Source organism: Trichechus manatus, unplaced genomic scaffold, assembly GCF_000243295.1.
Source record: "Trichechus manatus latirostris isolate Lorelei unplaced genomic scaffold, TriManLat1.0 scaffold00077, whole genome shotgun sequence".
In the NCBI taxonomy this organism is placed as follows: Eukaryota; Metazoa; Chordata; class Mammalia; order Sirenia; family Trichechidae; genus Trichechus; species Trichechus manatus.
Genome location: NW_004444013.1, coordinates 11,076,507 through 11,091,339, shown reverse-complemented (window position 1 = coordinate 11,091,339; position 14,833 = coordinate 11,076,507). Strand labels below are relative to the sequence as shown.

At 39.2% G+C, this 14,833-nt stretch overlaps 1 protein-coding gene across 1 annotated transcript in view; it reads left to right on the top strand.

The window, feature by feature from the left end:
- Positions 1 to 14,833, top strand: part of LMTK2 (lemur tyrosine kinase 2) — a 109,628-nt gene that overhangs the window by 29,372 nt on the left and 65,423 nt on the right. Inside the window, exon 2 of the mRNA XM_023735340.1 lies at positions 13,686 to 13,810. Coding sequence (XP_023591108.1) covers positions 13,686 to 13,810 — 125 coding nt within the window. The remainder of the gene's footprint in view (positions 1 to 13,685; positions 13,811 to 14,833) is intronic.

Here is a 14,833-nt window from a genome sequence, read left to right as displayed (position 1 = left end):
CGCCTCTGGACAGGAGCTGCCGATTTAAGGCTCATGTATCTACTTGAGCTAAGAAGCACACTCTTCACAAGTACCATTTTATGTCTTATAGTCCAGTCTAATTTTTGTCTGAAGAGTTGGCCTCGGGAATGGTTTTAGTTTGGGCTGATAGAGAGCCAGGGGCCATGTCTTCCTGGGTCCCTCCAGTCTGAGTCAAACCGTTAAGTTTGGTCTTTCTACTAGAATTTGAGTTCTGCACCCCACTTTTCTCCTGCTCCGTCGGGGACTCTCTGTTGTGTTCCCTGCCAGGGCAGTCGTTGATGGTAGCCGGGCACCATATAGTTCTGGTCTCAGGCTGGTGAAGTCTCTGGTCTGTGTGGCCCTTTCTGTCTCTTGGGCTAATACTTTCCTTGTGTCTTTGGTGGTCTTCATTCTCCTTTACTCCAGGTGGTTTGGGACCAATTGATGCATCTTAGATGGCCACTCAGTAGCTTTTAAGACCCCAGACGCCACTCACCAAAGTGGGATGCAGAACATTCTTAATAAACTTTGTTATGCCAGTTGACCTAGATGTCCCCTGAAAGGATGATCCCCAGACCCCCACCCCTGCTACTCTGTCCCTCGAAGTGTTTGCTTGTATTCAGGAAACTTCTTAGCTTTGGTTTAGTCCAGTTGCAGCAAGGCAGTTTTTGAAGACAACTTAATCCGTTTGCCTTGGCTACATATATTTATTAATGAAGTGTTCAGTGCAGTTTTTCAATGAAAATTAAAGGAGCTTTCTTCTAAAACATTTCTTCTTACCTGTGGACCTTTAAATTTTTTTATTTAATCCAGGTCACTCATTAGTTAATTACATGTGTATTCAGGTTCGTTTGGGGTTCTAGCTAGGGATTTATAATGGTTGAATTAATAGCTAGGTAGTACTCCTGAGTTGTTGTGAGTCATTACTGAGAAATCATATTCTCCAAATTACCTGTCTGTAACGCAGATAATATATGCCTACCTCTTTCTCAAGTTTTCTGCTTATTAAATCAAGTGCTAGATATATATTTAAATGCTTCAAAAACTGTAAAATGAAAACTCACTTATTGTGCTATAGAGATGCCAAGTAGTTTTTCGGGGTAGCATATGAAATATCCCAAACCTCTAATTATCCTGGCTCTCTGTAATCGGTACAGCTGCCTAATGTATGAATGCATTCCTGTTGTTGATGTTTCTCTTTAGTAGATGACTGATTTGTGTATTGCTGAATACTGTAGATTTAGAATGTTGAAGGAACACTACCTTTCTTCACAATTTCCTAACAGTTGCAACCAGGAACCTTCTAGAGTCCCAGTTTCTAGTTTGACCAATGGGGCGTGGGGATTTTAGTTATGGTTCCTCTTGTGTAGAATGTACTTCCTTTCTGTGGTTTATGCAAACCCATCTTACCTTTCAGCATATGCCAGGTTGGTTTGATTTCCTCATTTTATGGGGGTTTTTCCTTCCTTAGTATGTAGAATTTTTTAAAGCACAGTGCTTTGGACTGAGCAAAAGAAAAATTCAGTAAATAAAATTGTTTTTAAAAGTGGTAACTAAAAATTACTGCTTCAGGCTACCTAGTAAGTTTCTGAGACAGTAACTTGTACAGCCCCTTTAATAGGAGTGCTAATAAGCATTGGGGTTAAGTAGACCTGGTACACATGAGGAAATCTGAGTACGGGCGATGAGATAGCTGCTGCAGTGTTGTAACAGAAATGAGTATGTTGTAAAGGTAGGACACAGGTTAGCATAACTAATTATTTTTAACATGAATATGACTTCATGGCCACTAATAACTCACAGAAGATAGTATCATGAATTAGGTCATTGGACTTCACCTTCAGGCAGCCCTGACTAAGTTTTACAAGAAATAAGGTAGTATGTGATGATACAAAAAATAGAGAAAAGAGAGGAAAAAGTAATTTCACATCTGCTTTGTGAAGTTTGGAAGAGAGCCTCAGAATATGAGCTTATTTAATTAATAGCAATAAACTTCAGTTCAAAGTACTTAGATTAAGCTCTTTTTAAGTGTTAGAAGTTAACCACATTGAGGCAAAACAAGGAATTCTTTTTCCTTGTGTTTTGAATTCTGGCTTCGCCACTTACCAGCCTTACGTTCTTGTGCAGATCAGTTTCTTCACCTGGGAAATGGAGCTGGTAATATTATCTCACAGGTGTTGTGAAGATCTAATGAAATAATACTGAATTTTATCAAATCTCAGATATGATTGCTTACCCTTATTTTTGTGCCATTAAGAAAGAAGAAATGCTCCCGATTAAACTCTTCTGACTTCAAGTGTAAGATACACTGAAATTCTGGGGTGTTAAAACGTGGTGAAAAAAAAAACTGCTTCTTAAAAATCAATAAAATGCAGTGTATATGAGAGCACTTTACTACATAAGCCTCAGGAGTCATATTTAATCTTCATTATGTGAGTCAGGGGAGTGAAATAATGGTATAAGAATAAATACCAATGGGAAGCACAGGCTGAACTAACAGCTAGCTGCAAGGGAGAGAAAATGATCTTGGAAAGTATCTTCATTCACAGATAATTGCTCTCAGTGGCTCAGTGCTCCTCACTTAGTTGAGTTTTCCAGTTGTACACAGTATGATGGTAGCTGTTAGGGAATTCTTGCTGTCAGTGAAAGTGGACATCATTTTGGATTGGCTTTTGAGTGGAATCACCAGGTTACTTTTTGGGTTCAGTGTATTCATTTCCCTCTGTTGGTTGATTTTGTTGCTGTTGACTAGGTTGGTTTAGAACTTGCAGATTCTTTTTTTTTTTTAATTTATTTTGTTGTTGAGAATATATACAGCAAAATATACACCTATTCAGTAGTTTCTACATGTACAGTTTAGTGACATTGATTACATACTTTGAGTTATGCAACCATTCTCATCTTCCTTTTCTGAGTTACTTGTCATGGATTGAATTGTGTCCCCCAGAAATGTGTGTCAGCTTGGTTAGGCCATGATTCCCAGTATTGTGTGGTTGTCCTCCGTTTTGTGATTGTAATTTTATGTTAAAGAGGATTAGGGTGGGATTGTATAACACCCTTTTCTAAGATCACATCCCTGATCCAATGTAAAGGGAGTTTCCCTGAGGTGTGGGCTGCACTACCTCTTATCTTACAGGAGATAAAAGGAAAGGGAAGGGAGCAAAGAAGGGGGAGACCTCATACCACCAAGAAAGAAGCACCAGGAACAGAGCCTGTCTTTTGGACCCAGGGTTCATGCTCAGAGAAGCTCCTAGTCCAGGGAAAGATTGATGACAAGGACCTTTCTCCAGAGCCAACAGAGAGAATTCGGACTGATCCCCTGAATTTGGACTTCTAGCCCACTAGACTGTGAGAAAACAAATTTCTCTTTGTTAAAGACACCCACTTGTGGTTTTTCTGTTATAGCAGCACTAGATAACTAAGACATTATTCCTCCCTCACTGCCCTCTAAGTTTCCTATCTAATCTTTTGAGTTGCTGTTGTCAGTTTGACCCCATATAGAATAGATAGTTCTTAAAAGAGCATAATGCTCAAGGCAGACCTTTTTTATTAGTGAAGCTAAAGTACTGTTTTAAGATGACTTCAGGGGATATTTTTGGTTTCAGGTTTAAAGATTATCTTAGGGCAATAGTTTCAGGGATTCATATACTTTTGCATGGCTCCAGAAAGTCTAGAGTCTAGGAGAATTGGAAATTCTGTTCTTCATTTTTCCCCTTTTGATCGGGATTTTTCTACAGAATCTTTGATCAAAATGTTCAGTAATGGTAGATGGGTACCATCCAGTTCTTCTGTTCTTATGGCAAAGGAGGCAGTTGTTCATGGAGGCAATTAGCCACACATTCTATATCCTCCTCCTATTCCTGACTCTCTTCTTCCTGTGTCGCTCCAGGTGAATAGAGACCAATTGCTGTGCCTTGGATGGTGGCTTGCAAGCTTTTAAGACCCTAGGCACTACACAGTGAACTAGGAGGTAGAACAGAAGCACTAAACATGTTATTAGGCCATTTAACTGGGATGTCCTGTGAAACCATGACCCCCTCAAGGAACTAAATCCCATGAGGTGGTTAGTTGTCCATAAGCAGCCTCAGCAGCTACTTTTTTTTTGGGGGGGGGGGTCATTGTTGTAAATATATCTATCACAACTTTTGCCAATTCAGCTTTTTACAGTTGTACAACGTATTGACACCAATTACAATAATTGGCTCTGCAACCCCACCATTAATGCAATTTTTCCATCACCATTAACCCCCACTTTTTGCCCCCTCCTGCCCCTGGTAACCAGTAATAAACTTTGGTCTTTGTACATTTGCCTTTTCTTGTCTGTTATATAAGTAAGGTCATACAGTATTTGTCCTTTTGTGATTGGCTTATTTCGCTCAGCATAATGTCTTCAAGCTCTATCCATACTGTAGCATGTATTCCATTGTATATATGTACCACATTTTGTTTATCCATTCATTTGTTGGTGGGCATTTGTGAATAGTGCCGCAGTGAGCATTGGTGTACAAGTCCTTTGGGTATATGCCTAGGAGTGGAGTTGCTGGGTCATGGTAGTTCTATTTTTAGTTTTTTTGAGGAAGTGCCACACTGTTTTCTATAACAGCTGTACTGTTTTGCATTCCCACCAGCAGTGGATTAGGGTTCCAGTTTCTCCACATCCTTGCCAACATTTGTTTTTTGTTTTTACCTTAGCCATCCTGATGGGAGTGAAATGGTATCATTGTGGTTTTAATTTGCATTTCTCTGATGACTAATGACTCAGAGCATCTTTTCATATGTTTAGTGGCCATTTGAATGTTATCTTTTGTGAAATGTCTGTTCAAGTTCTTTGCTCATTTTATGATTGGATTGTCTTTTTGTTGTTAAGTTGTCAAAGTTTTATATATATTTTGGTTATTAGATTCTTGTCAGATACATGGTTTCTGAAGATATTCTCCCAGTTGATAACTTGTCTTTTCACTTTATGGGTAAAGTCTTCTGATGAACAAAAGTTTTTAATTTTTATGTGTTCCCTTTTTTTAAATTTTATCTTTTGCTGTTTGCGTTTTTACATTAGATTATCCATTGTTGAAAACTAGGCCTGTGGCATTGCTCCTGCTTGTTCTTCTAAGAATTTTATTGTTTTAGTTTGTACATTTAGGTCCTTAATCCATTTTTAATTTGTTTTTATGTGTGGTGTGAGGCATGAATCCTGTTTCATTTTTCTGCATGTGGAAATCGAATTTTTCAAGCACTGTTTATTGAGACTCTTTTTTTCCCATCAAATGGACTTAGCACTTTTGTCAAAAACCAGTTGACCATAGATGTGTGAGTTTATTTCTGGACTCTCAATTCTATTCCATTGGTCTGTGTGTCTGTTGTTATACCAGTAACAGGCTGTTTTGATTAGTGTAGCTGTTGAGTATGTTTTGAAATCAGGAAGTATGAGTCTTCCTACTTCGTTCTTCTCTTTCAGCATTGCTTTAGCTGTTCAGGGCCTCTTGCCATTCCATATAAAGTTGAAGATTGGTTTTGTTTCTGTAAAGAAGGCTGTTTGATTTTGATCAAGATTGTGTTGAATGTATAGATTGACATTTTAACAATATTAAGTCTTCTAATCCATAAACATGGAACATCTTTACATTTAAGTCTTCTTTAATCTCTTTCATTAGGGTTTTATAGTTTTCATTGTATATGTCCTTCACGTCCCTGGTGAGATTTATTCCTAGGTATTTTATTCTCTTAGATGCTACTGTAAATGGAATTGCTTCCCTAATTCCCTTTCTGATTTCTCACTGCTGGTGTATAGAAACCCAAATGATTTTTGTTTGCTGACCTTTTGCCCTGCCCAACTTTGCTAAATTTCTCTGTTAGCTCTAGAAGTTTTCTTGTGGACTTTTTGGAATTTTCTGTATATAGGGATCATATCAGCTGTGAATAGAGATAATTTTACTTCTTTTCCAATCTGGATACCTTTTATTTCTTTTTCTTATCTTATTTCTCTGACTAGGATTTCTAATACAATATTGACTAGAAGTGGCGAGAGCAGCAACCTTGTCTTGTTCCTGATTTAAAGGGGAAAGCTCTCAGTCTTTCTCCATTGAAGTCTAATGTTGTCTTTTAGCTTTTTATATATACCCTGAATAATATTGAGGAATTTCCCTTCATTCCAATCTTCTTTAGGGTTTTCATCAAGAAAGGGTGTTGGATTTTATCAAATGCTTTTTCTACATCCGTAGAAATGATCACGTGATTGTTTCCCTTTGTTCTATTGAGGTGGTGTATTATGCTGATTGATTTTCTAATGTTGAACCATCCCTGCATTCCTGGAATAAATCCCACTTGGTCATGGTATATGAGTCTTTTAATATGCTTTTGGATTCTGTTCACTAATATTTTGTAGAGGATTTTTACATCTATCTTCATAAGAGATATTGGCCTGTAGTTTTCTTTTCTTGTAGTGTCTTTGTCTGGTTTGGGTATCAGGGTTATATTTGCTTCATAGAATTAATTAGGGAGTATTCCTTCCTTCTGTATCTTTTGAAAGAGTTTAAACAATATTGATGTCAATTCTTCTCTAAATATTTGGTAGTATTCCCTAGTTAAACAATCTGGTCTAGGAGTTTTTTGTTGCTGTTGTTGGGAGATTTTTGATCACTAGTTCAATCTCTTTTTATGGGTCTCTTGAGACTTTTTCTATTTCCTCTTGAGTTAATTTGGGTAGGTTGTATGCTTCTAAGAATTTGTTCCTTTCATCTAGATTATCTAGTTTGTTGCCATGCAGTCGTTCATAATATTCTGTCATAATTCTCTTTATTACTGTTGGGTCAGTTGTAATGGCCCCTCTTTCATTTTTTAAATTTTGGTTATTTGCATCTTTTGTCAGTCTAGCTAAAGGTTTGTTGATTTTATTAATCTTTTCAAAGAACCAACTTCTGATTTTATTTTCTCTGTTGTTTTTCTGTTTTTGATTTTATTTATTTCTGTTCTGATCTTTTTTATTTCTTTTCTTCTAGTAGATTTAGGCTTAGTTTGCTCTTTCTAGTTCCTGGATTTGAACAAAAGGTTAGGGAAACTTACAGATGATGTTCAATTTTTTTTTTTTTTTTTGTTTGTAGACATTTATTGCTCTAAGTTTCCCTCTAAGTACTGCCTTTGCTGCATCTCATAAATTTTGGTCTGTTGTGCTTTCATTTGACTCTAAGAAATTTGTGATTTCTTCCTTGACCCATTGGTAGTTTAATAGTGTGTTATTAATTTCCACATGTTTGTGTATTTTCCAGGTTGTTTTCTGTTATTGATTTCTAGCTTCAATCTGTTGTGGTCAGAGAAGATACTTTGCATGATTTCAATCTTTTTAAATTTATCAAGACTTGCTTTGTGACCTAAAATGTGGTCTATCCTGGAGAATGATCCATGTGCATTGGAATAGGATGTATCTTGTGTTGTTTTGGGGCAGAGTGTTCTATATATGTCTGTTAGGTCTAGTTGGTTTATAGTGTCATTCAGGTCTTCTGTTTACCTGTTGATCTTCTTTCTAGATGTACTGTCCAATATTGAAAGTGGTGTATTTTGAAGTCTCCAACGATTACCGTGGTACTATTTCTCTCTTCAATTCTATCAGTGTTTGCCTTATATATTTAGGTACCCTGATGTTAGGTGCATATATATTTATGACTGTTAAATCTTCTTGATTAATTGACCCTTTTATCACTATATAATGTCCATCTTTATTTCTTCTGACAGATTTTGTCTTAAAGTCTACTTTGTCTGGTATTAAGATTGCCACCCCAGCTCTCTCTGGTTATTATTTGCATGGAATATTTTTTCCATCCTTTCAGTTTCAACCTGTTTGTGTCCATGGGTTTAAGGTATGTCTCTTGTAAACTGCATATAATTGGATCATGTTTTTTTATCCATTCTGCCATTATCTACCTTTTGATTGGAGCATTTAGTCCATTTACATTCACAGTAATTACTGATAAGAAGTGACTTACTTCTGCCATTTTCTTATTTATTTATGTGTCTTAAGCCTTCTTTGCCTTTGTCCTTTAGTACTGCTTGCTTTTGTGTTTTGTTGGTTTATTGTAGTGACCTTTTTGGTTCCCTTCTTTCCTTTTGTGTATGTGTTTTAAAAAATGTATTTTCTTAGTGGTTATCATGAATATAACACTTAAGAGCTTGTATTTGTACCATTCTAGGGTGAGTTGGTACCAACTTCAGTAACATACAAGAAATTCTATATACTATTCCTCTCCTTTCCCCTTTTGTTGTTGTTATCACTAATTATGTCTGTATTTCATGTGTGCCCTGTAACATAATTTTATCCTTGCCTATTATATATTTGTTATTAAAAAAATGGAAGGACAAAACATTTAGAATTATCAAGCAAGAATACCTTATTACTAGCCCTTATGTATTGCTTTGAATTCTTTCTAGTGTCTTTTTCTTTGCTTCTACAGAGCTCCCAATTAGTATTTTTTGTGGGGGTTATCTGGTGGCTCTGAACTCTCTCAGCTTCTGTTTGTCTGGAAATGTTTCAGTATCACCCTCATTCTTGAAGGATAGTTTCTCTGGGTATAGTATTCTTAGTTGACAGTTTTTTTCTTTCAGCACTTTCAATTTATCATTCCGTTGCCTTCTGGCCTCCAGTGTTGCTGAGGAAAAAATTGGCATTTAATCTTATTGGGGATCCTTTGTATGTGACTGCTTCTCTCTCACTGCTTTCAGGATTCTCTGTTTTTACTTTTTGAGAGCCTAACTATGATGTATCTTAGTATAGGTCTCTTTGCATTTATCCTGCTTGGGGTTCTTTGAGCTTCTTGGATTTGTAGATTCATCTCCTTTGTTAGATTGGGGAAGTTTTCCGTAATTATTTCTTCAAATATTCTTTCTGTCCCTTTCTCTTGTCTCATCTACTTCTGGAATTCCTGTGATGCTTATATTAGGTCTCTTGTTGTTGTCCCATAATTCCATTAAACTGTGCTCAGACTTCTTGAGCCTCCGTTCTTGTTGCTCTTCAGCATCTGTAATTTTAACTATCTTATCCTCTAATTTGCTGATCCTTTCTTCTGTCTGATTAAATGTTTTGACAAGTCCTTCTATTGTTTCTGATTTTATTTATTGTGTCAGTTGCATTATCTCTTTTTTTAGATCCTCATTTTGTTCTTGCATTGTTTTCCTTATTTCTTTTAGCTCTTTGTCTTATGTTTTCCCTTAGTTCTTTAATTGTGTTTAATGTTGTTGTATTATATTCTTCCATTTTATTCACTGTTTGGTCATCCCTAGACACACTTTCACTCCCTTTGTCATGTTCATTTGGATGGGCTGTTGTTTCTCTGTTCTTTGTGTGTCTTGTGATTTTTTGTTGGGGCATTGGAATTTTCAAGGGTGTTAACTTCCTCAGTTTTCCCCAGTATTTGATGTTTTTGCCTGCACTCCTTTCTGTAGGGAACTCTTAGGTGGGCAGAGCCTTTGGCCTTTGCTTACTGTTTCTCCTCCCTCTCTTTGATAACTCCTTCTCCCTCCCTGGTTTAATTGGGATTCAGAAGTTCCAGATCTTGTTTTTTAACTTTCAGTCTCTCCCAAACACACCAGAGAACAGTATGTGGTCAGTCTGTCCACTAGCGGGCATCACCTCTCAGACGAGATACTGTATGCTAATCAGTCTGTCCACCAGGGAGCTCATTCCCCTTTCTCTGGTTATTACTCCTTTCCATTCTCTGTTTCTGCAGTCACGTTTTTAGTTGGAAAACCCACACCCAGCGAGCCCTCTTCAGGACTGGGGGGGTGTTGCCCTCCAATTTTGCTTGAGGTTTCCTTCCCTGCTCTGTGGGGGTTGCTTATATCTGAGCTGGCATTCAGGGGAAGCACAGGCAGACTTTCCTTTGTTTCAGGAGGAGGAGGGGCTGGCACTCCCCAGAAGGACTTCTGAGAGATCTGTCTTGTTGGTTTCAGAGCTCCAGTGGCCCCGTGGTGGTTGGGGAAGCAGTCTTCACTAAGGTGACTCACCTCCTGACTCCACTGTAGGGAACCTTCTGTCGGAATTTGTATCAGTCCAGCAGCAGACAGTTACCAGCTGGGGGAGGGGTAGTCACACTCCTAACGAACCCCCAGGGAGGTGTGCTTTGTTGCTAAAAGGGCCTACCCTGTAGTATGATGGCTGTGGATATAGCCTCCACTCAAGATGCTTGCTTGCTATCACACAGCAGCCTCAGCAGTCCTCAGCACTGAGGAGCAGACAGACCCCAACTGATCCCAGGGAGGTCCGTCTTGTTAGTTTCAGAGACCTGAGCTATGGGCTGCACAGGGAGGCAGGTAGAGTGCTGACTATGGGAGCAGACTCTGTTGTGGGCACCTTCTGTAGTGGTTTGCAACAACCTGGCAACCAACAATTAGCAGGTGGGGGAAGGAGTGTCACGCTCTGGTCAGATCCCATGGAGTCCTGCCTTGTTGCTGTCGGAGTCCCCCTGGTAGATTGTTGGCTGTGAGTGCAGCCTCTGCTCAAGACTCCTGCTTCCTAACACACAGCAGCCTCAGTCAGCAGTCCTGAGCACTAACTGGAAGTGGGAGTGGACTAACCCTGATTGACCCCCGGGGAGGTTTGTCCTGTTGGTTTCAGAGGCCAGAGCTTTGGGGTGCACAGGAAGGCAGGTAGAGTGCTGACTGTGGGAGCAAACTCCACTGCAGGGCCCTTCTGTAGCAATTCACAGCAGGCTTGCAGGTGACAGTGTCCAGGTGGGGGAGGTATTGTCACACTCTAAAGGGACCTCCAGGGAGGTCTGCCTTGTTGCAGTCAGAACCCTCCCTGTAGTATGTTGGTTGTGGGTATATCCTCCATTAAAGATGTCTGCTTCTTAGCACACAGCAGCCTCAGCAATCCTCAGCACTGACTGAAAGGGGGAAGAGACAGACTTGAACTGATTCCCCAGGAGGTCTGTCTTGTTGGTTTCAGAGGTCTGAGCTATGGAGTACGCAGGGAGGCCAGTAGAGTGTTTACTACGGGAGCAGACTCCACTGCATGGGCCTTCTGTAAGAACTTGCAGATTCTTGACGACCCTTGATTAACTATATTATTTTTGTAAAGAATAAACTTAAGGATATTATACTTACAACAATGTTGTTTCAGCATTGCTCTTTCTCAAACCTTTTGTGACCGAAAAAGAATTTAGTCCTGTGTGCAGTTCATTTCAGACTTCTCTGATCTTCATGGAAGTCACTTATACTCAAGAATGTGTTTTGTCCACACATGATTTGAGATTAGTTTTTCTTCTCTTCATGTACCGTAGTTTCCCTTCAGAAGTAATGGTGGCATGGTTAACCTTTCTCCTCACCTTCCCTTTGACGCATGTGGGTACCTAATTAGCCATGGATTAAGATTTGTTTTTAAATTTTTTTTATTGTACTTTAGATGAAGGTTTACAGAACAAATAGTTTCTCATTAAACAGTCAGTACACATATTGTTTTATGACATTGGTTAAGAACCCCATGACATGTCAACACTCTCCCTTCTCCATCTTGGAGGACCTTTTTTTTTTTTGGTGAAAATATATGTAGCCAAAGATACACCATTTCAAAATTTTCTACATGTACAATTCAGTGACATCAATGACATTCTTCCAGTTGTGCTGCTGTTCTCAGTATCCTTTTCCAAATTATTCCATCACCATTATCTTCAACTCACTGTCCCCTAGGCTTCCCATCAAACCTTTTGAGTTGCTGTTGTCAATTTGATCTCACATAGATAATTCTTTTTTTTTTTTGTACTTTGGATGAAGGTTTACAGAACAAATAGTTTCTCAGGATTAAGATTTTTAAGGAAAAGTTTGTTTCTTAATAAAATACCAGTAACTGAGACCTACAAGTTTGTCCTAACAAAGAGAAGGTTCAGAATTGCCCTAGTTGAATAGGTGTTTTCTGGATAGCTAAGTACTTCCTGAAAATTATAAAAATATGTTCTAGACAGGGGTTGGCAAACCTTTTCTGTAAATAGATAGTGAAATATTTTAAGCTTTGTGGCCCACACACCGTTTGTTATCAGTTCCATATTCTTCTTTGTGTGTGCGTATTTTTTTTTTTAGAACAACCCTTTAAAAATGTAAGAGTCATTCTTACCCACTCCCTACCCTCGAGTACAAAAATAGGTAGTAGTTGTAGTTTGCTGACCCGGCTCTGGTAGAAAAAGTCCTTATCATGACCAGGGCTCCTTGGAGAAAATGGCAGATTATAGAGTCGGAGTAGGGAAAATACAAGAGGAGTCCAGAGCTTCTTGTAATACCAGAAAGTTGGAGAAAAGGATGAGGCATGTCAGAAGAACCCAGTAGTCAACTTGAAAGAGCTCCATGGCCAAAGCTGGATCAATTTGAGCCACATAGTAAGCAACGGTAGTAATGGAGCCCTGGTGGTATAGTGGTTAAGCGCTGGGCTGCTAACTGAAGGGTCGGTGGTCAGAACCCACCAGCGGCTCTGTGGGAGAAAAGACCTGGCAATCTGCTCCCATAAAGATTAGAAAGAAGAAAAAAAAAACCATTTGTCATCAGGTTGATTCCGACTCATAGTGACCCTATAGGACAGAGTAGAACTGTCCCATAGGGTTTCCAAGGCTGTAATCTTTATGGAAGCAGACTCTACATCTTTCTCCCAAAGAGCAGCTGGTGGGTTTGAACCACCAACCTTTTGGTTAGCAGCCCAGTGCTTAACCACTGCGCCGCCAAGGCTGCTTCCATAATGAGTGGGAATTGACTCGATGGCGTACAACAACAATTATGTATAACCCACATAATAAACATCCACGAGTCCGTGCTGTTTAAATGCCTTAATAAATAAATGGGGGAGGGTGGGATGGACAGGCAGATCTTCCTTACAGAAGAATTCCAATTAATAAATGTAGAACGAATGAGGGAAATAGAACATCACAGTAATAATTGCTGCAGGCAAGATCCACTGATGGATGCAGTAGTGGGCCTAGCTTTAGTGGAGAAACCGAGTATTTACATAACCTCAAAGTATTGCCTCAAACACTTATTAATTACTGTAGTTGTTTCAACACACATGTACAAATTCTTTGATGCTCCTCTTTCCCGGAAGTATAGTTCAGTTCCTTTCCCTGCATGTGTGCGTCGGACTTTGTGACTTGCTTTTAAGGAATAGAGTATGAAAAGGGAAAAACCATAATGTTCCCGTGGTGAAACCTGTCAGGAAGCACCCAACCCATGTGAGCAAAGTTATCACCACCAGCAATAAGACACACTGGCTTCATGTGCTGCTCATATGATGTGGCAGAAAGGACAGTTCAACCTGTGTTAGTCTCCCCAAATATCTATAATCTCAGTCTGATCATGAGAACATGTCAGACGAACCGGTTTCATAAATAGTATTGTACCAATGTCATTGTCTCAGTTTTGATAAGTATATCCTGGTAGTGTAATATGTGACTATTAGTGGAAACTGACAGAAGGGTCTATGAGAGCTCTCTGTACTATGTACCATCTCTGCAGTTCTTGTGTAAATCTGAGATGGTTTCACAATAAAAAGTTACAAACAACCAACTCTGTATCCTGGATTGATCATCAGCTTTATCTTGAGCATTTAAGCATTAATTATTTAACTACCGGACCCATTTATATGTGAGGGGAAATGTACTGGTTCACTAATTAAAGTTGATTTTGGAATGTACATGTTTTTAATACTCTGTCTCTCTTTTCAGGGGAGGCATCTGCTGCAGAAATTTCCTTATCTTTCGTGATCCTATCTGTGTGCAGTTTAATGCTATTAATAGTGTTAATTGCAAACTGCGTATCCTGCTGTAAGGAACCAGAAATAGACTTTAAGGTGAGCACAGGTGGTAGGAACGTTGAAATCGTCTTTCAATATGTTAATCAATAGAATGGCAGATACATCAGAGTCCCTTAGGAGCAGGGGTTGGCAGACTTTTTCTGAAGGGCCAGGGTGTAAATATTTTCAGCAATAGTAAATAGTAAATATTGTGGGCCATACTCAGACACAAATCTCTGTCACTACTACTCAACTCTGCCATTATAGCTTAACAGCAGCTGTAAAGAGTATGGAAACAAATGGTCGTGGCTGTGTGCCAATAAAGCTTTACTTTATTTACAAAAAGGAGCATTGGTGGCACAGTGGTTAAAGCGCTTGGCTGCAAACCGAAAGGTTGGCAGTTCGAATCTACCAGCTGCTCTGCGGAAGAAAGATGTGGCCGTCTGCTTCTGTAAAGATTTACAGCCTTGAAAACCCTATGGGGAATTCTACTGAATCCTATAGGGTCACTGTGAGTAGGAATCGACTGGAGGACACTAGGTTATTTACAAACATAGGCGAGTTGGATTCGGCCCACAGGCTGTAGTTTGTTGGCCCTTGCTTAGAGGGTCATTGATAATAACCATCTGCCTTTGGTGAACTTAATTTTTTGCTAAGGGAGGAATAAAGCATGATGATTGAACTCACTTGCTTTGAGGGCCTGTAAGGAAGAACAGGCTGGTTTTGATTTTTTTGTAGGCCTGGTATATTTGTGGTCATTAAGATTGTTGAATCACAGAGATCCCTCAGTGTGCTTTGTGTGTGATGAGGAACAGCATCTTTAGTTTTCCTCAAAACCTCAAGTTCCCTAAGGGGGAGAAGAGGGATGGCTGATGTAATGTCTTGGCTCAGGGGAGGGAGAGCCTGGAAGGGGCCATGCAGCAGCTAATGGGTGAGATCTGCCAGGAAGCCAGTGGAAACCCTGCTCTAGAACTTGCTGCATGCCTGCCTGGCACATATTGGGTCTCAATAAATACTTATTAAAAAGGAATACATGAAAAAAATACTAAAACATATATTTTTATGCATGTATGCAGAGAG